At 39.3% G+C, this 13,327-nt stretch overlaps 4 protein-coding genes across 6 annotated transcripts in view; 2 read left to right on the forward strand and 2 right to left on the reverse strand.

The window, feature by feature from the left end:
* The first annotated feature begins 660 nt into the window (after window positions 1-660).
* On the forward strand, window positions 661-1,948 carry LOC104802473 (protein transport protein Sec61 subunit beta). 2 transcript variants are annotated; one of them, XM_010526103.2, is made up of 2 exons: window positions 661-757; window positions 1,514-1,948. In XM_010526103.2, the coding sequence occupies exon 2, from the start codon at window positions 1,540-1,542 to the stop codon at window positions 1,792-1,794; it is 255 nt and encodes an 84-aa protein (XP_010524405.1). In that variant the 5' UTR covers window positions 661-757; window positions 1,514-1,539; the 3' UTR covers window positions 1,795-1,948. The 2 variants fall into 2 exon arrangements, with proteins under 2 accessions (XP_010524405.1, XP_010524406.1); XM_010526104.2 differs by having other exon boundaries at window positions 673-757; window positions 1,511-1,948.
* Window positions 1,949-2,398: 450 nt separating this feature from the next.
* Window positions 2,399-5,182, forward strand: LOC104802474. The gene is made up of 9 exons (XM_010526105.1): window positions 2,399-2,724; window positions 2,875-2,941; window positions 3,050-3,127; window positions 3,239-3,291; window positions 3,387-3,470; window positions 3,763-3,815; window positions 3,903-3,967; window positions 4,091-4,149; window positions 4,808-5,182. Exons 1-9 carry the CDS (start codon window positions 2,464-2,466, stop codon window positions 4,895-4,897), a joined length of 810 nt encoding a protein of 269 aa, XP_010524407.1. The 5' UTR covers window positions 2,399-2,463; the 3' UTR covers window positions 4,898-5,182.
* A 252-nt stretch (window positions 5,183-5,434) lies between these two features.
* On the reverse strand, window positions 5,435-6,695 carry LOC104802475 (GATA transcription factor 4). Its single transcript, XM_010526106.2, has 2 exons — window positions 6,330-6,695; window positions 5,435-6,238 (listed from the first exon to the last, which is right to left on the reverse strand). The coding sequence occupies exons 1-2, from the start codon at window positions 6,540-6,542 to the stop codon at window positions 5,711-5,713; spliced, it is 741 nt and encodes a 246-aa protein (XP_010524408.1). The 5' UTR covers window positions 6,543-6,695; the 3' UTR covers window positions 5,435-5,710.
* Window positions 6,696-9,443: 2,748 nt separating this feature from the next.
* Window positions 9,444-13,327, reverse strand: part of LOC104802476 (T-complex protein 1 subunit alpha-like) — a 4,838-nt gene continuing 954 nt past the window's right edge. For both annotated transcript variants that reach the window (XM_010526107.2, XM_010526108.2), the window contains 15 exons: window positions 13,155-13,244; window positions 12,930-13,016; window positions 12,741-12,800; window positions 12,603-12,653; window positions 12,325-12,420; window positions 12,009-12,074; window positions 11,703-11,920; window positions 11,324-11,420; window positions 11,136-11,222; window positions 10,881-11,015; window positions 10,642-10,746; window positions 10,331-10,459; window positions 10,145-10,248; window positions 9,966-10,056; window positions 9,444-9,875 (listed from right to left, as the gene is read on the reverse strand). In XM_010526107.2, coding sequence (XP_010524409.1) covers window positions 9,792-9,875; window positions 9,966-10,056; window positions 10,145-10,248; window positions 10,331-10,459; window positions 10,642-10,746; window positions 10,881-11,015; window positions 11,136-11,222; window positions 11,324-11,420; window positions 11,703-11,920; window positions 12,009-12,074; window positions 12,325-12,420; window positions 12,603-12,653; window positions 12,741-12,800; window positions 12,930-13,016; window positions 13,155-13,244 — 1,500 coding nt within the window. In that variant the 3' untranslated portion in view covers window positions 9,444-9,791. The remainder of the gene's footprint in view (window positions 9,876-9,965; window positions 10,057-10,144; window positions 10,249-10,330; window positions 10,460-10,641; window positions 10,747-10,880; window positions 11,016-11,135; window positions 11,223-11,323; window positions 11,421-11,702; window positions 11,921-12,008; window positions 12,075-12,324; window positions 12,421-12,602; window positions 12,654-12,740; window positions 12,801-12,929; window positions 13,017-13,154; window positions 13,245-13,327) is intronic.

Here is a 13,327-nt window from a genome sequence, read left to right on the forward strand (position 1 = left end):
TCTTTCCCTTGGATCTCTCCATTAATGACATCGGGAAGCTGCCCTCTGCTTCTTTTCACGCATGGGGATCGGTTTAGTTTTCTAATCATGTCGGCTCATCTGCTTAATTATTTCTAAAGTATTAATCTAAAAAAAAAATCAAAGAGAAAGAAAAAATCTGGATGTGGGGCTTAGAGTCTTAGACCCCCCAAGGAAAAAAAGACTTGCATGTTTATATGTCTGTGAATTTGTGATCATGGTTATATGAGGTTATACTGTCATATTACCTAATCTAATCATCAACAAACATTATAATGCTATCTATATTATATATAAATCATATTGAAGAACATAACACAAGGGGTTTTGATCGTTTACGGGATTCAATTGTCCAATAGACTTTATGTTCTTTGTCCTTTTTTCCAATCAGTTTTTTTCCCCTTTTTTGTTGAATAAGCTAGGAGGGACATTTTGATTTTGTACAGAAAATAAGGAATATAAAATTTAAACATTTAATTTAAAAAAATAAATAAATTGGGCTAAGCATCCTTTAATTTGGGCTTTTGGGCCTTATTGGTTTCAGTTGGGCTTCAACTTCTTATCATGGTCTTTTGCTATCATAGCCGATGTGGCGCAATATAATTGGTTTTCAATGCGTGGCCTTTCCTAAGGACCGTGGGTTTGACCAAATATATATAGAGCGACTTCTGACTCGTGAGCCTGAACTCTTGAATCTCGATTTCTCCGTTACGCCATCTGAATTTCCAAATCGACTAAGGTGAGCTCTTTTTCTTCTCCGATTCGTTATTTGTTCTGGATATCGATCTCTATGCATGTGTTTTTCCGGTTCTTCGCTCTTTGGTGTTCTCTGATCGAGGAAAATTTTTAGATCGTAGGGCCTTGTAAGGTTAGGGCGTAGATCTGAGACGATTTCTGAGAAACATGTTCGATTCAGCTAAATTGTATCTGCAGAGTTCATTCGGGGATAGATCATCGGCATCTAGACTGTTGATCGCTGCCGACGGGTTTTAATATGTATGTGCTCGCTGTGATTCGAGACTTGTAGTGGGTGTGGTTCAAAGATAGCCGAGGCTGATGAGTTAAGAGTTGAATCGGAATTTTAAAAAGTTCAGTCAATGGAACGTTGAACCTAGTCGTTCCGAAAAAGCTAATTGATGCAGAATTAGGTTTTGTTAGATGTGCATCATGCTGCAGGAATACAAATTGCGCCGTAGATTACAATGGACTGTGATATATTCACCTGGAATAATGATAGTTTTAGAAGTTTTTGGATGTGAAAGTTGTTGTATTTGTATCGTGTGATGTAAGATCATTAAGTAAATTAATAATGTGCTTTAGTGTTCTCCTACATCTTAGTTTTCTTTACCTTAAGTGATTGTTCTTTTTTCATTTTTCTGTTCCATTCAGGATTATCTCTTAATGACATATGAAAAAGGCTTGTTATGGAGTGTTTTCGGGTAGAGTTTTCATCTATTATTATCTTCTATAAATCTGAATTGCCCCGTAATAGCAGGAATCCCAATCGGAAGTAGAGAAGGAATGGCGGGTGGTGGAGCTCCCCCGAGAGGAAGTGCGGCTGCAGCTGCAAGCATGAGGAGGAGGAGGACGACGAGCGGCAGCGGGGCTGGAGCTGGTGGAGGTGCAGCTGGAACGATGCTTCAGTTCTACACTGACGATGCACCCGGCCTTAAGATCTCCCCTAACGTCGTCCTCGTCATGAGTATCGGTTTCATCGCTTTCGTGGCCGTTCTCCATGTCATGGGCAAGCTCTACTTTGTCAAGAGAGAGGGTTGAAATCGAAACAGGGTAGACTAGAGAGAGGTTTTGTCATGGCACAATGGCAATTTCTTGATGACTGATGATGTTTATCCTCTCCTCTTTATACAACTTTCTTCTTTCCTTTTCCCCCCTTCTCTTCACTTCTTCACTGCAGCCACAGTTTTGTGTTTGTCTTTCTTTTATTTTTTTTGCAAATGGTTTGGCATTACTCCAATTGAGATGAATAAAACCCTAAAATTGCTAAAAGAAAACCCTGTTTTAGTTCTTTAAAAGATTCGAATCCGTGACCTCAATTGTATATTGGATGTAATTCTTTTCAATCCCATGGATCAATATCTACCATTTGGGCTAGAATTCGGTACTTTACAAAGATTTTGTATTTTTTTTTTAATTGACTGTGAACGATGTTAAGAATGATACATTGTTACTACTAGTAGTATTAGACTTGTGGGATTAAAACAGAATATTTTGGGTATTAAATATCGAAAGAATAGTAGAGGGGAAAATTGCAAACTAAATCTAAAACCAGGGGCTTATGATGTAAATAAACAAAAGAAAGGAACCCGATTATTTCGGGTTTATAATCGGGTAAGGGACCGGGTACGTCTTTCGGGGTTTTCCGTCCTGATTCCATAGAGTTTGATTCCACACGCGAAGAAGGACCTCCAGCTTCCGGGATCTTCTATGGCAACCCCCGGAGAATCTCCCGCAGAGGCGGGAAACACGCCGCCGCATCCGCCGGAATCATCACCGCCGCCGCTGCCAAGTGCTAAGATTGCGTCGAAGGCGGTGGAAAACGCGGCTTCATGGATCGATGACACACTGCAACAAGCGCTGATTTACCAGAATACCGTCACAGAGACGGTGGAGTCCACCATTCAGGCCTCCAGATCTCGTTTGTCCCAAATTCGTGAAACATCGTCGGCTCACTTTAATCAAACACTCGTAATCTTCTGAATCTTCTATTCCTTGTTACCACTTGGTTTGTTTCCTGGGTTTTCCGGCAATCGTTGATTGATTTAATCAAAATTGCATGTTGTTCAATCATGGGCATGCCTAATTTATCTTCTTATCAAATTGAGGTATTGAATGTAGGATTCTCTCCGGGACATTGCTTCTGAGTATACGGTCTACGAGCATATGCTATTTGGGAAGGTTAAAGGTCCAATTCTGCTATTCTGTTTGCCTTGTATAGATTACCTTGACTGCCCTTGTTCATGGTGGTTCTCGTTTGTCCGCTGCTCAATTTCGTTTACCAATTTGTACGCAGAGGGGGTAAATGTTGCTGCATCATACCCGCTAATATCAGGCGGTGTTGCTTTTGGAGTTGGGATTTTTTCCTTGAAAAGTATTGTCCTAATGCATTCCCTGGACGTTCTGTTTATGCATTCTGGTTCCGTGATTATATTATTCACTCTATAAGTATATTTCAACTAAGGAATGCACTGTTTGATTTCAGGGACAAGGCGATTCTTATACTACAGTACTTTGCGTATCTTTTCGAGCGAAGAGGTGAGTGAGCAACCGGGCGTTGTTCATAAGAATTGTGGATGTTTAAACTGCTGTCTTTGGCTAAAGTTTCTCGTGACACCATTTTCTGGGTTCAGGCTTTGCTTTCCCAGGCAGATCTTAAAGTAAAAGAGTTGCGACAATCAATTGATCGCCTAAAAGCTGAAAGTGAAAAGTTGGAGGTAACCCTTCTTTTGTCTATTCACTGTACTTATAATCTTTAAGATTGGCCTGTGTGGATGGATCATTGGAACACACTTCTTACCTTTTACATTACTCTTCTTTTGCACCTTTTGCTTCTGCAAACCTTTATTTTATGCAATATCTGAGCTATTATTCATGAAGTTTTAACATAATCATGTTTTGATAGATTACCTCACATTATTAGTCACTGCTTGTCAGTAATAGCAGCCTGTTGGAAGCTGTTCTTAGATTATGTTTCAATGAATTCATTTTCGAGCTTGGCTGTTACAGAGACGTACAACTGTAGCAGAACAAGAGTTGATCAGAGGAAGGATGAAACTCAGGTTTATAATCCAGACCAAATAACAGATTTATTTTGAATATCTGAATGTAAAACCTATCGGTTTAAATCTGTCCGTATATTTGCGCAGACAAGCAGGGAAGCAGATCCAAGGTGTAATCCACTCAGCTTATAAAACTGAAAAGCAAGCAGCTGGTATACTATATGTCACTTCTGTTAAAATGCTTTGTTTTCTGAACTGAAACAAAACATTTGAAAAGGCAACATTGATATAGGAATGAGTTCTCATCTGATTCTCCTATCATTTTATATAACCAGGTTTGAAAGATTTGCTCAAAGAATTGCCCAGGAGAGAAGCTTCTCGATTCCGCTCGCAAGTGAGTATTCTTCTCTCTCTCTCTCTCTTTGTCCCCATATAATTAAGAGTATAGGCAGAATGAATTGTGGCGGTAATGCCTAGAGTGTAGCTTTTGGTTCAAGATGCTTGAATCAGCTTTAGCTATCAGAGATGTCTAAGTATGGCACTTATGCGTGAGGTTTTGATCTGACTATCCACCATTTGGTTTAGTATGTGAGCCCTGGATTCACCTTAGTGCTGGAATATACCAAGGGAGTTTGTCAAATCTATCTTTAATACTTGGTTGAAATACCTTTCTGATCAGCAGTCATCATCGTCCTTGGCTATTTGAACTAAAGCGTATGCTAGGTTCAGATTTCGGTAGAAGGTTTCGGATTTAAAATGGAAAAGCAAAACCGAAGTAGCATATCTTATTTGGGGTTATAGCTTTGAATTAGGGCAGCACCTTGGCATCTGTTACAATAACACTGACTCGATGGCATTATTATCAACCTCCACTTACCTGGAAACAATGGACAACCGGGTTTGCATCGAGATCGATACCAAACCACTCAGAAACACTATTTGAGCTCAAAATAATGGGGGGTTCGGTTCTCCATTGGACGATAAACCTGTAACTGGTTAATCATTGCTTTATTTAGCTTTCGTTGATTTGAGTTTTTGGTTGTTCACCTCAGGTATCAAACCTGGCGTCTGAAGCAAAACAGGAAAGGAATGCTTTGACCAAGGAAGTGAACAAGATCAGCAACTATGGAATCCCTGTTTGATCGTGTTCTGGTTCTGAGTCCAAACGTCTAGCTTTTTTTGATTCCCAGATTCGACGGTACTGATTTAAGGTCGCACAGATTGACATATTCGAACACGAGAAACAAAGTTTTCACTTTCTTATGAGGGAAATAAACGACCAGACAAGAATGTCATGTCACTCATGGAATCTTCTGTTTTGTTCCAATTAGGGTTCTTGTAAAATCATGGGCTCTTCTTGCTGCTTTGCCAGAGGAGTTGCAGTACTCAATCATGGTCCGATGTTGAATTTCCATTGTGGGGTTTTACTACTTTGTTATATATATATATATATACGTATGCATATAAAGTCATGACCATTGAGATTGAAGATGAGATGAGGGTCTTAATGTGATGTAGTAGGGTTTCACATAACGAGAACGACGCGTATGTGTTAATGCAGCTTTCCATTGGAGGAGTTGAATCATATAAACAAACAAAAGTCAGCAGCTTCCATGTGAGAGAGCGCCGAAATCAATGTGAAGTCACGCTGATTGGTCGGCAACTTTTACAAAAGGTAGTTGAGAGTTAGGCTTCAAAATAACTGACGCAAACTGATGAAAGTTAACAAGGAAATTAAATGCCGCCTTTTTTTCTCCCTCTACTTCGTTGTCTCGTTCGAGTAAAAAAACAAATTGGATGATATAACGTTGGGAGAGAAAAGGGTAACCAAAATTTTAATTTAATCAACGAGGAGTTTTTACTGTTTAACATTAGCTCCTCGGTCACGTGATTATCGCGACACGTCATCAATCTCATGATCCAAACCCTCCACCCCAATCGCAAACGCAAAGCTGCTACTGCGGCTGAAACGGTGTTTGCTGAAGTTGAAGATGATGTTGTCTCGTGAACTCCTCCTTCTGTCGCCGGAGCTCCATCACTTTCCGGTGAGAGTTCGAGTGCTGAGTCAGCACGAACGTTGGACTTGCCGCCGGTCTGTACTCCGGCACGAGCCTACCGGACTTGTAGCGGACCCCACACGCGTTGCACAGCGTCTTCGGACCCAGTGGTCCCGTCCTCCACTGCGGCGTCTTCTCCGACGCGCAATGCGTGCACCGCCTCGCTCCTCCGGCTATTTCTCCGGAGATATTCCTTCCTCCTCCTTCCTTCATCGGTTTAGCCCTTCCGGCGGCGCGGCCTTCGGAATCTGGCATCGCTCGCCAGGTCCCGGCGGTGGGTCTAGATCGCGTGCTCCGTGGCTTCCCGGGAAATGACGAGTCGGGTCTGACGTTAATCATGGCTTCTCCTAATGGGTTCGCCGGAAAATCGGAGAAGGAGTCGTCGACGAACTGCGACAGCCATTCGAGCTGAGCTGCATCGTCACTCTGCAGAAAACGGACAAAACCTTGAGCACCCAAAAACCAAAATATATCATCGACTCATCAAGACCCGGAAACAAAAAAAAAAATTGAGTACCGGAACGCAGAGATCGTGGGTGAAATCGGTGAGGAAAGGGGAAGAGGAGGAGGCGGAGGGGAAATTGTGGGCGAAGGAATTATGCGGCGGAAAGGAGGAGGAAGAGGCGGTGGCGTCGGTGGAGGAGGAGAAGATGTCGTCGTTCATGTCGGAGAAGTCGAGAAGGTCGTCGACTCGAATCATCTCCGGCGATGATAATCCATAGACGTCCATAACTCACACACTCACACTCACTTCCTCTCTCTCCTCCTCCACTCTATTATATATACAGAGAGAGAGAGAGAGAGAGAGAGAGAGAGTGACGATAGAGCCAAGGAAGAGACGAGCAAGAGAACGTGCAGAGAGAGTGACCATGCACCGTGACTGACCCACTGACCCTTCCTCTCTCTCTCTCTCTCATTTTTTTATTTTAAAATTGCGTACTTCACCTTTAATACACGATAAATATTAAATATAGTATCACAGTATGATTGTAAAATTTAAATAGTTTCAATATTTATGATCAAAGACACTTCTATAAATTTATTTGGTTCCAATAATATTTGAAATCATTAGTACTTGTGTTCTATGAACCACTGCTTTTGTAATAAAGCCAATAAATAGTATAAATTAATTTATTATTTTTCAACAATAATAAAATATCGTTTGTTATATAGTAGAAGAAAATATCGTTGGTGTTGGAATTGAACCAAAATTCTCTAGAAATAAGGTGCGCGTGATGTTAAAAACCCACTTAAGAAAAATATATAACATAATTAGCCGATCCAATTAAGATAATGGAAATGTTTGATATAAAAAAACTATATAGCAATATAATGAATGGATCACAGATTAATTGTCACAATGAAATAAGCATAAAAGGAAAGAGAAGTGGGGGAAGAAGGAAAGTGTGATTGTTGGAATGGATAGACTGAAGTTTACTTCTCTCTCTGATTTCATTTCAATTTGACCTTTATCGTGTCCTGTCTCTTTCACTGCTTCTGTACCATCTCTTCTCTGCGGGTCCATCTCACATCATGTATGTATGTATGTATGTATGTATGTATGCATGCATGTATGAGGACCATATAATGTTCAGAGAATTCACATGACTCAAACTAGCGGCTATTTCATTCTTAAGATGTATTCTTAAAAATTTATTGATTTAATGAATTGGTCTCATGGGATATTTAAAATTAGCAAAGTACATTTATTTAATAAATGCAAAATATCAACGAACATATATATTTATATAAAGGAAACGAAATTATTATTATTATTATTATTAATTTATTATTATAATAGACAAGTGGCTGCATGTGAGGACCATTCTGATCTTCACGTTCTGGTAAAACAATGAAGATATGGATATACAATATCCTTAAAGGAGTTTGCTCAAATGCATGCAATCATGCATATAGTTTTCCATGTTATGATGCATAATTTCATAGCATTATAACTATCGATAAAAATCAAACCTCGTTATATATATGTAACAAAAAATCCGAATAGAATCGAGAAATTTGAAAGAAAAAAAAAATACTGTTTTTTTTAATGGAGAGATATTGTTGTGGTACGTAAAGGATGTTGTCACTCACCGCATTTGCAGCTCTTAGTTGCATATATGCACAAAAAGCTGTAAACCGACTTCGAATAAAATAATATTATAGAAAGAGAAGGAAACGGGCCGTGTCCAGCCAACATTTTCCTTGTTTCACAAACGTATTAACATTTGTCTCATACACTATGGAGATGGTGAAAAGAGATATATTTTACGTACGAGAGGGGCTATAATTGGAGATACCATTGTTTCTGGTACAGAAGTTCCTATAAAAATGGGAAATGCCCTACCTTTGAATGCGGTTTGAACTATTTGATTTACGTAATTAGAAGTAACCAATTAGGTAGTATTACAAAAGAAACTTCATATATATATATATATATATATATATATGTATTACGTATTATATATATAAGTTAAATGTGGTTATATATATGAATATCATTTTTGAAGTAAATAGTGTCGTTCGACAATTCAATGGCACGGAAAGAGAGGGAGCCAAAGTTTTTTTTTTCAAAGAAGAATATGAAATTGAAACCGTGGGACCTTTTTTCCCTAATTGAAAAAGAGAGTATGGTTACAGTTTTATTATACTACCGACAATATATTTTCAAGCTGTCATCCTCTCTCTCTCTCTCACGCAGAAGCTTCACTCTTCTTTATATCATAATTGGTGCGGTCAGAATTCATTGTTCAAAGGTCACATTTTCGTTCAGTCTACTTACTTATTCTTGATCGTGCCTACGTATGCCATTTTTTTTTTTTTTAAAAAACAAATAAACAGATTTTAAAAAAAATACGAATGGAATATAAACAGGAAAAGGATAGGAGTAGGCCGAAAAAATAAGAAGATGTCGGTGGTTGGTGGGACCCACAGTCAAGTGAGGAACTCTTACTAGTCTCTTGTGAGAGATTATTTCACACACAAGAAGTGCACGAGACGTGCGGTGTCCCTCTCTCTGAGTCGGAGACTTTCGTTGTTCGTATAAGGTTATGTTTTCGTGACAAATCACGACCTTGTACGTGTTCTTACTTTTTATCAATTCGGGATTGGCAGTAAGAATATGGTTTAGGGTTTGGTGTTTTAAAGTGTTTTGGGGATAATGGCATCTCGAATCACGTGAGGCGACAGTGGACGGTGATCCCGAAGTGAACAGCAAGAACACGTGCGGCCTCATGTGCCCATAATGACACTCGTTATTATTTATATTTTTCTTTACCATCATCCTAACACTACCTTTAGTTTTAAAAAAATGCCTCGTGTTTACGAATAATCTTTCCGACGAATAACATGCATATATATATATATACACACACATATATTATGATGACCTTATCACATGTACCCACCCTTTTTTTCTATGGCTTTCCATGTTGGGTCACGTACTACATATATACATATATATATGATGAAATGTACTACATATATTCCTATAAACAATGAAAAATTATTCTTGAACTTGACACTAATTTTTTTAAATTTCTAAGAACCAGTCACCGTGTGCGATGTGGACGAAATGATGGAATGGGGCTTTTTTAAATTGGACGAATGAAACATAAGCCAAGTCACGATCAAATAAATTTAATATGCCACAACGACAAAACAGGGAAACAAAACGATTTTAAATCAATCAGTCGTGCAGTGATTATGGGCCGTGGAGCCCATTTTCATTACACAACCCCCTTTTTTTTACACAAGTCCATAGAATGCGACAGCGACGGAAGCACGGCTAATGTCCAAAACCCCCCGTAATGATTGGGGCCACCACAACCCATTTATATTTATATATAAAAAAAACAATAGAGGATGGAAAATCAATAATCCGACAGAGTAGCCGTACGTATAAATAGAGATGGAAACCAACACGAGCGGGAGAAAGATAGAACCTGAAATCCGTAAAACTTGGGAGAAAAACAACAGCTCACTCGTCATTCTGGCTCTCATCCTTGACCAGTTTGATCATGTCGTCTATTCGGAGAATGGTTATGGCCGCTTCAGTCGCGAACTGCCGAGAAACAAATCGTTATATATAAACAAAGGTGGTCGTCATGTAAAGTAAACACGTAAAAAAGCGGACTGCTGTCTGAAATTTGACCTGAATGATTTTCACTTTGCTCATCGCAGGTTCGATGACTCCCGCCTCCAAGTTGTTTCGAATGGTTCCATTTATGAGGTCCAGTCCCATACTGCATTTTTTTTTGTTGAACTTTAAAAAAAAAAATCTCGACAAAAGAAAAAGAACAAGACAAATCACATGGTTGGTTGGTTGGTTACCTTGAGTAGTGCTTCTTATCAGACTTTGTTTGTGCGGTGTGGTGATATGCTCTTAGTTTCGCAACTAACTCGGTCGCGTCTTTGGCAGCATTCACTGCCAGCACCTGATGATATGACAACAATGTAATGTAAGAGGACCAATATTACCGACTGACTGGATCATATAAACATTCCATACGGGCGTACCTTTGGTATGATCAGTAGTGAATCAGCGAATTCCGCGATGGCCAATTGTTCACGAGAACCTAAGGTTGTCGCTAGATGCTCCAAATACACCGACAATGCTGATTCAACTGCACCTCCGCCTGCCACCACCTGTTTCACAAGAATAATATGTACAACCCCCCAAAAAACGAGACCGTGTTCATTGTAATCTTTATTAGACTCTCTTTTAAGGGGTTTTTATAAAAGAAAACCAGCCAAAACTCGGATATTTTCTAAGTAGGAAACACCCTATTCTAACTATTTCCTACTCTCTATTTACGCATTAACGTTACCGTGTTCGATTCAAGGGTCCTCTTGACAATGCACAAGGCGTCGTGGAGCGCTCTCTCCATCTCGTCAAGCATGTAGTCGTTTGCTCCTCTTAGGATCAACGAAACCTAATCGTTGTAAAGATAAAGAAAGAGTTTGTCTTAACTTAGGAGAGAGAGAAAACATTCAAACTGAAGATATGTTGAAGAGGTTGATACAATCATCATATTATATTTTCTAGGGAAGATCTCAGTTGATGTACCGCACTAGTTGTCTTGGTTCCCTTTATCAATATGACATCGTCGTCTGCAATTTTCTCCTCCACAACTTCCTCTGCATACCCGAGGTGTGATGGATCGAATGTCTCCTCCCCTTCCATGTCCGCAAAAGTGGTGACCTGACAAGCAAAGATATTACATCAATCAGTTCGCACTGCTCCTTCTTTTTGAATTACCACTTCTATCGGAAACCCAGGTCTTATAATTATAATGTCGAATAAGTGTTAGCTGGGAATTACCAGAGTTGCTCCTGTTGCCTTTGCAACATGTCGCATGTCATCTTTGCGCACACGTCTAACAGCGATAGCTCCGGCCTCCACAAAGTACTGAAAAAGATGTCAAAGGAACCCCATAAATCATAATCTCCAGTGAACATGATTGAGCTAATGTAAGCACAAAAATAGAGAAAAATAGTAATCAAACTCACTTTAAGAGCCATGTCATCAATCCCTTTTGTCGTCAGAATTACATTAGCCCCGGCTTTCAGAAGTTTCTCTATCCGTTCCTTTGTTGTATCAGCTTCTCTGTAAAAAAAAACACGTTTAACCAATATATCAGCACAAAATATATATTCAAAAGAGATAACAACAAAAATATCAGAAGTGGATAGATTTATACATACACATAAAAAAGATGCATTATCAGTAAACAAACTCTTCCTTTCACTACTCAAGTTAATCAGCAATTACATTTAGAAGATAGAATCATAGAAGCATAAAACTAACCAGTCAAAGTGTGCATACAGGGTGCATAAAATGATCTAGTGAATTTGTATAGCTTTTTAAGTGTAAAACAGACATCTTTACCTTTGGCGAATCCTTTCAAGTTCCCTTGGATCAGTGACAACCACCTGGACACCCAGTTGCATTTTTGTCTTCTGCAGATTAAAGTCAAGGCAAGCAATCTTCGCTGGAGAAACTCGTAAAGGCATCCCTTGTGCAGCACGGCCAGTGTTGAGCGCATATCCATTTAACAAGTAGCTATCTTTTGCGCTTTGTCCATGAGCTTTCAGAATATTGATGCCCTAAACAGTGGGAGGAAGAACGATTTAAGTGTTAAAATTATCATCATTGCTCCAGATACACATCAAAGGAACTCCACAAGGAACAGACCTTGATAGGGTATCTTATTTCACCTCGAGCATTTGTCATCTTCACCGCTTGAACAGCATCTACGACCTTCAAGATAAATGTAACCATGACAAATCAATCATGTGCAATCACCATTGCGATTTCACTACAAGAGACATTCCTCTGATTTCCTCGTTTTACAAACCAAAGATAGCTTGAAACACGCTGCTAAACTTAAGCAGATAAGGCAGAGATTGATGGTAGCAATGTCAAAAGAAAAACGTCAATTACCAACGAGATTAAACCGAAAGCAGGCAGTTCAAGATAAAAACTCAGGTAGGAAGGATTAGAAGCATACCAAATCTGCAAAGAAATCACTGTCACCAGATATCAACTTGGAGGACATGCTGGTCTTTGCACAGTTCACCAGAGAGGTTTTGCCGAGCTTATCAACCTAGGCGATGCAAAAATAAAACGTTAAAATATTGAAAAGAATTATATGCACCCAAACTGGAGAACACACACAAGAAGTAATACACAAAAGCCTTTCATAGACTGCAATTATCGAGGTACAATATGCTCAGAAACTAAACAGTCAGAGGATAAAGCTGAACAAATCAGGAAATCAGGGCTGACCTTGGTCGCCAACTTCTCGTCAATGTATTTGCAAGCTTCTCTCATCGCTAGCTGCTCACATCAATGGGGATACATAAACACATTAGGATAGGATAAAGTTTATACTGCAAACCACATCGTATGAAAATGACATCTTACCCTGTATCCACTGATTATAGATGTTGGATGTATCTTATTCCTGACCAGATCATTCGCTCTCTGCAAATGGAAATATTAGACCATCAGTAATCAAGCAGTCACCTAGTGTGGAAATCTTCACAGCATTTTTTGATAATCAATAGTAATATGTAAATGGATTGCTAGAAACATAAAATCAATCGGAATAACCTTCAGCAACTCAGCAGCGACGATAACAACCGATGTAGTTCCATCTCCAACTTCCTTGTCCTGAAGCTCAGCTAACTCCACAAGAACCTGTCGCATCAAAAAGTATAACAAGAACCCGGGAGATTAATAATTGTTCATTTTTCTCAGACACCCCTTCTGATCATGCATAAACATGTGATTATGACCAAAAATTTATGCATGATCATCTAATTGTAAATCCTTCACCTTAGCAGCTGGATGTTCGACCTCTAACATCCTCAGAATGGTGGCACCATCATTTGTAATTGTCACATCACCAATGTCATCCACCAACATCTGGAAAAGAAGCCAGCGTAACAATATTTGGGTTTAGGCAAAACCCTCGTGTAGTACTGCCAAAATACCGAGCTATTTAAAGG

Source organism: Tarenaya hassleriana, unplaced genomic scaffold (assembly GCF_000463585.1).
Source record: "Tarenaya hassleriana unplaced genomic scaffold, ASM46358v1 Cleome8, whole genome shotgun sequence".
NCBI lineage: Eukaryota > Viridiplantae > Streptophyta > Magnoliopsida > Brassicales > Cleomaceae > Tarenaya > Tarenaya hassleriana.

Coding starts and splice junctions, on each gene's coding strand:
- LOC104802473 (XM_010526103.2), top strand. CDS start 1,540: ATGGCGGGTGGTGGAGCTCCCCCGAGAGGAAGTGCGGCTGCAGCTGCA.
- LOC104802474 (XM_010526105.1), top strand. CDS start 2,464: ATGGCAACCCCCGGAGAATCTCCCGCAGAGGCGGGAAACACGCCGCCG. Junction 3,128..3,238: donor TGGGATTTTTTCCTTGAAAA/GTATTGTCCTAA, acceptor GTTTGATTTCAG/GGACAAGGCGATTCTTATAC. Junction 3,816..3,902: donor AGAGGAAGGATGAAACTCAG/GTTTATAATCCA, acceptor ATATTTGCGCAG/ACAAGCAGGGAAGCAGATCC.
- LOC104802475 (XM_010526106.2), bottom strand. CDS start 6,542: ATGGACGTCTATGGATTATCATCGCCGGAGATGATTCGAGTCGACGAC. Junction 6,239..6,329: donor CCCACGATCTCTGCGTTCCG/GTACTCAATTTT, acceptor CGTTTTCTGCAG/AGTGACGATGCAGCTCAGCT.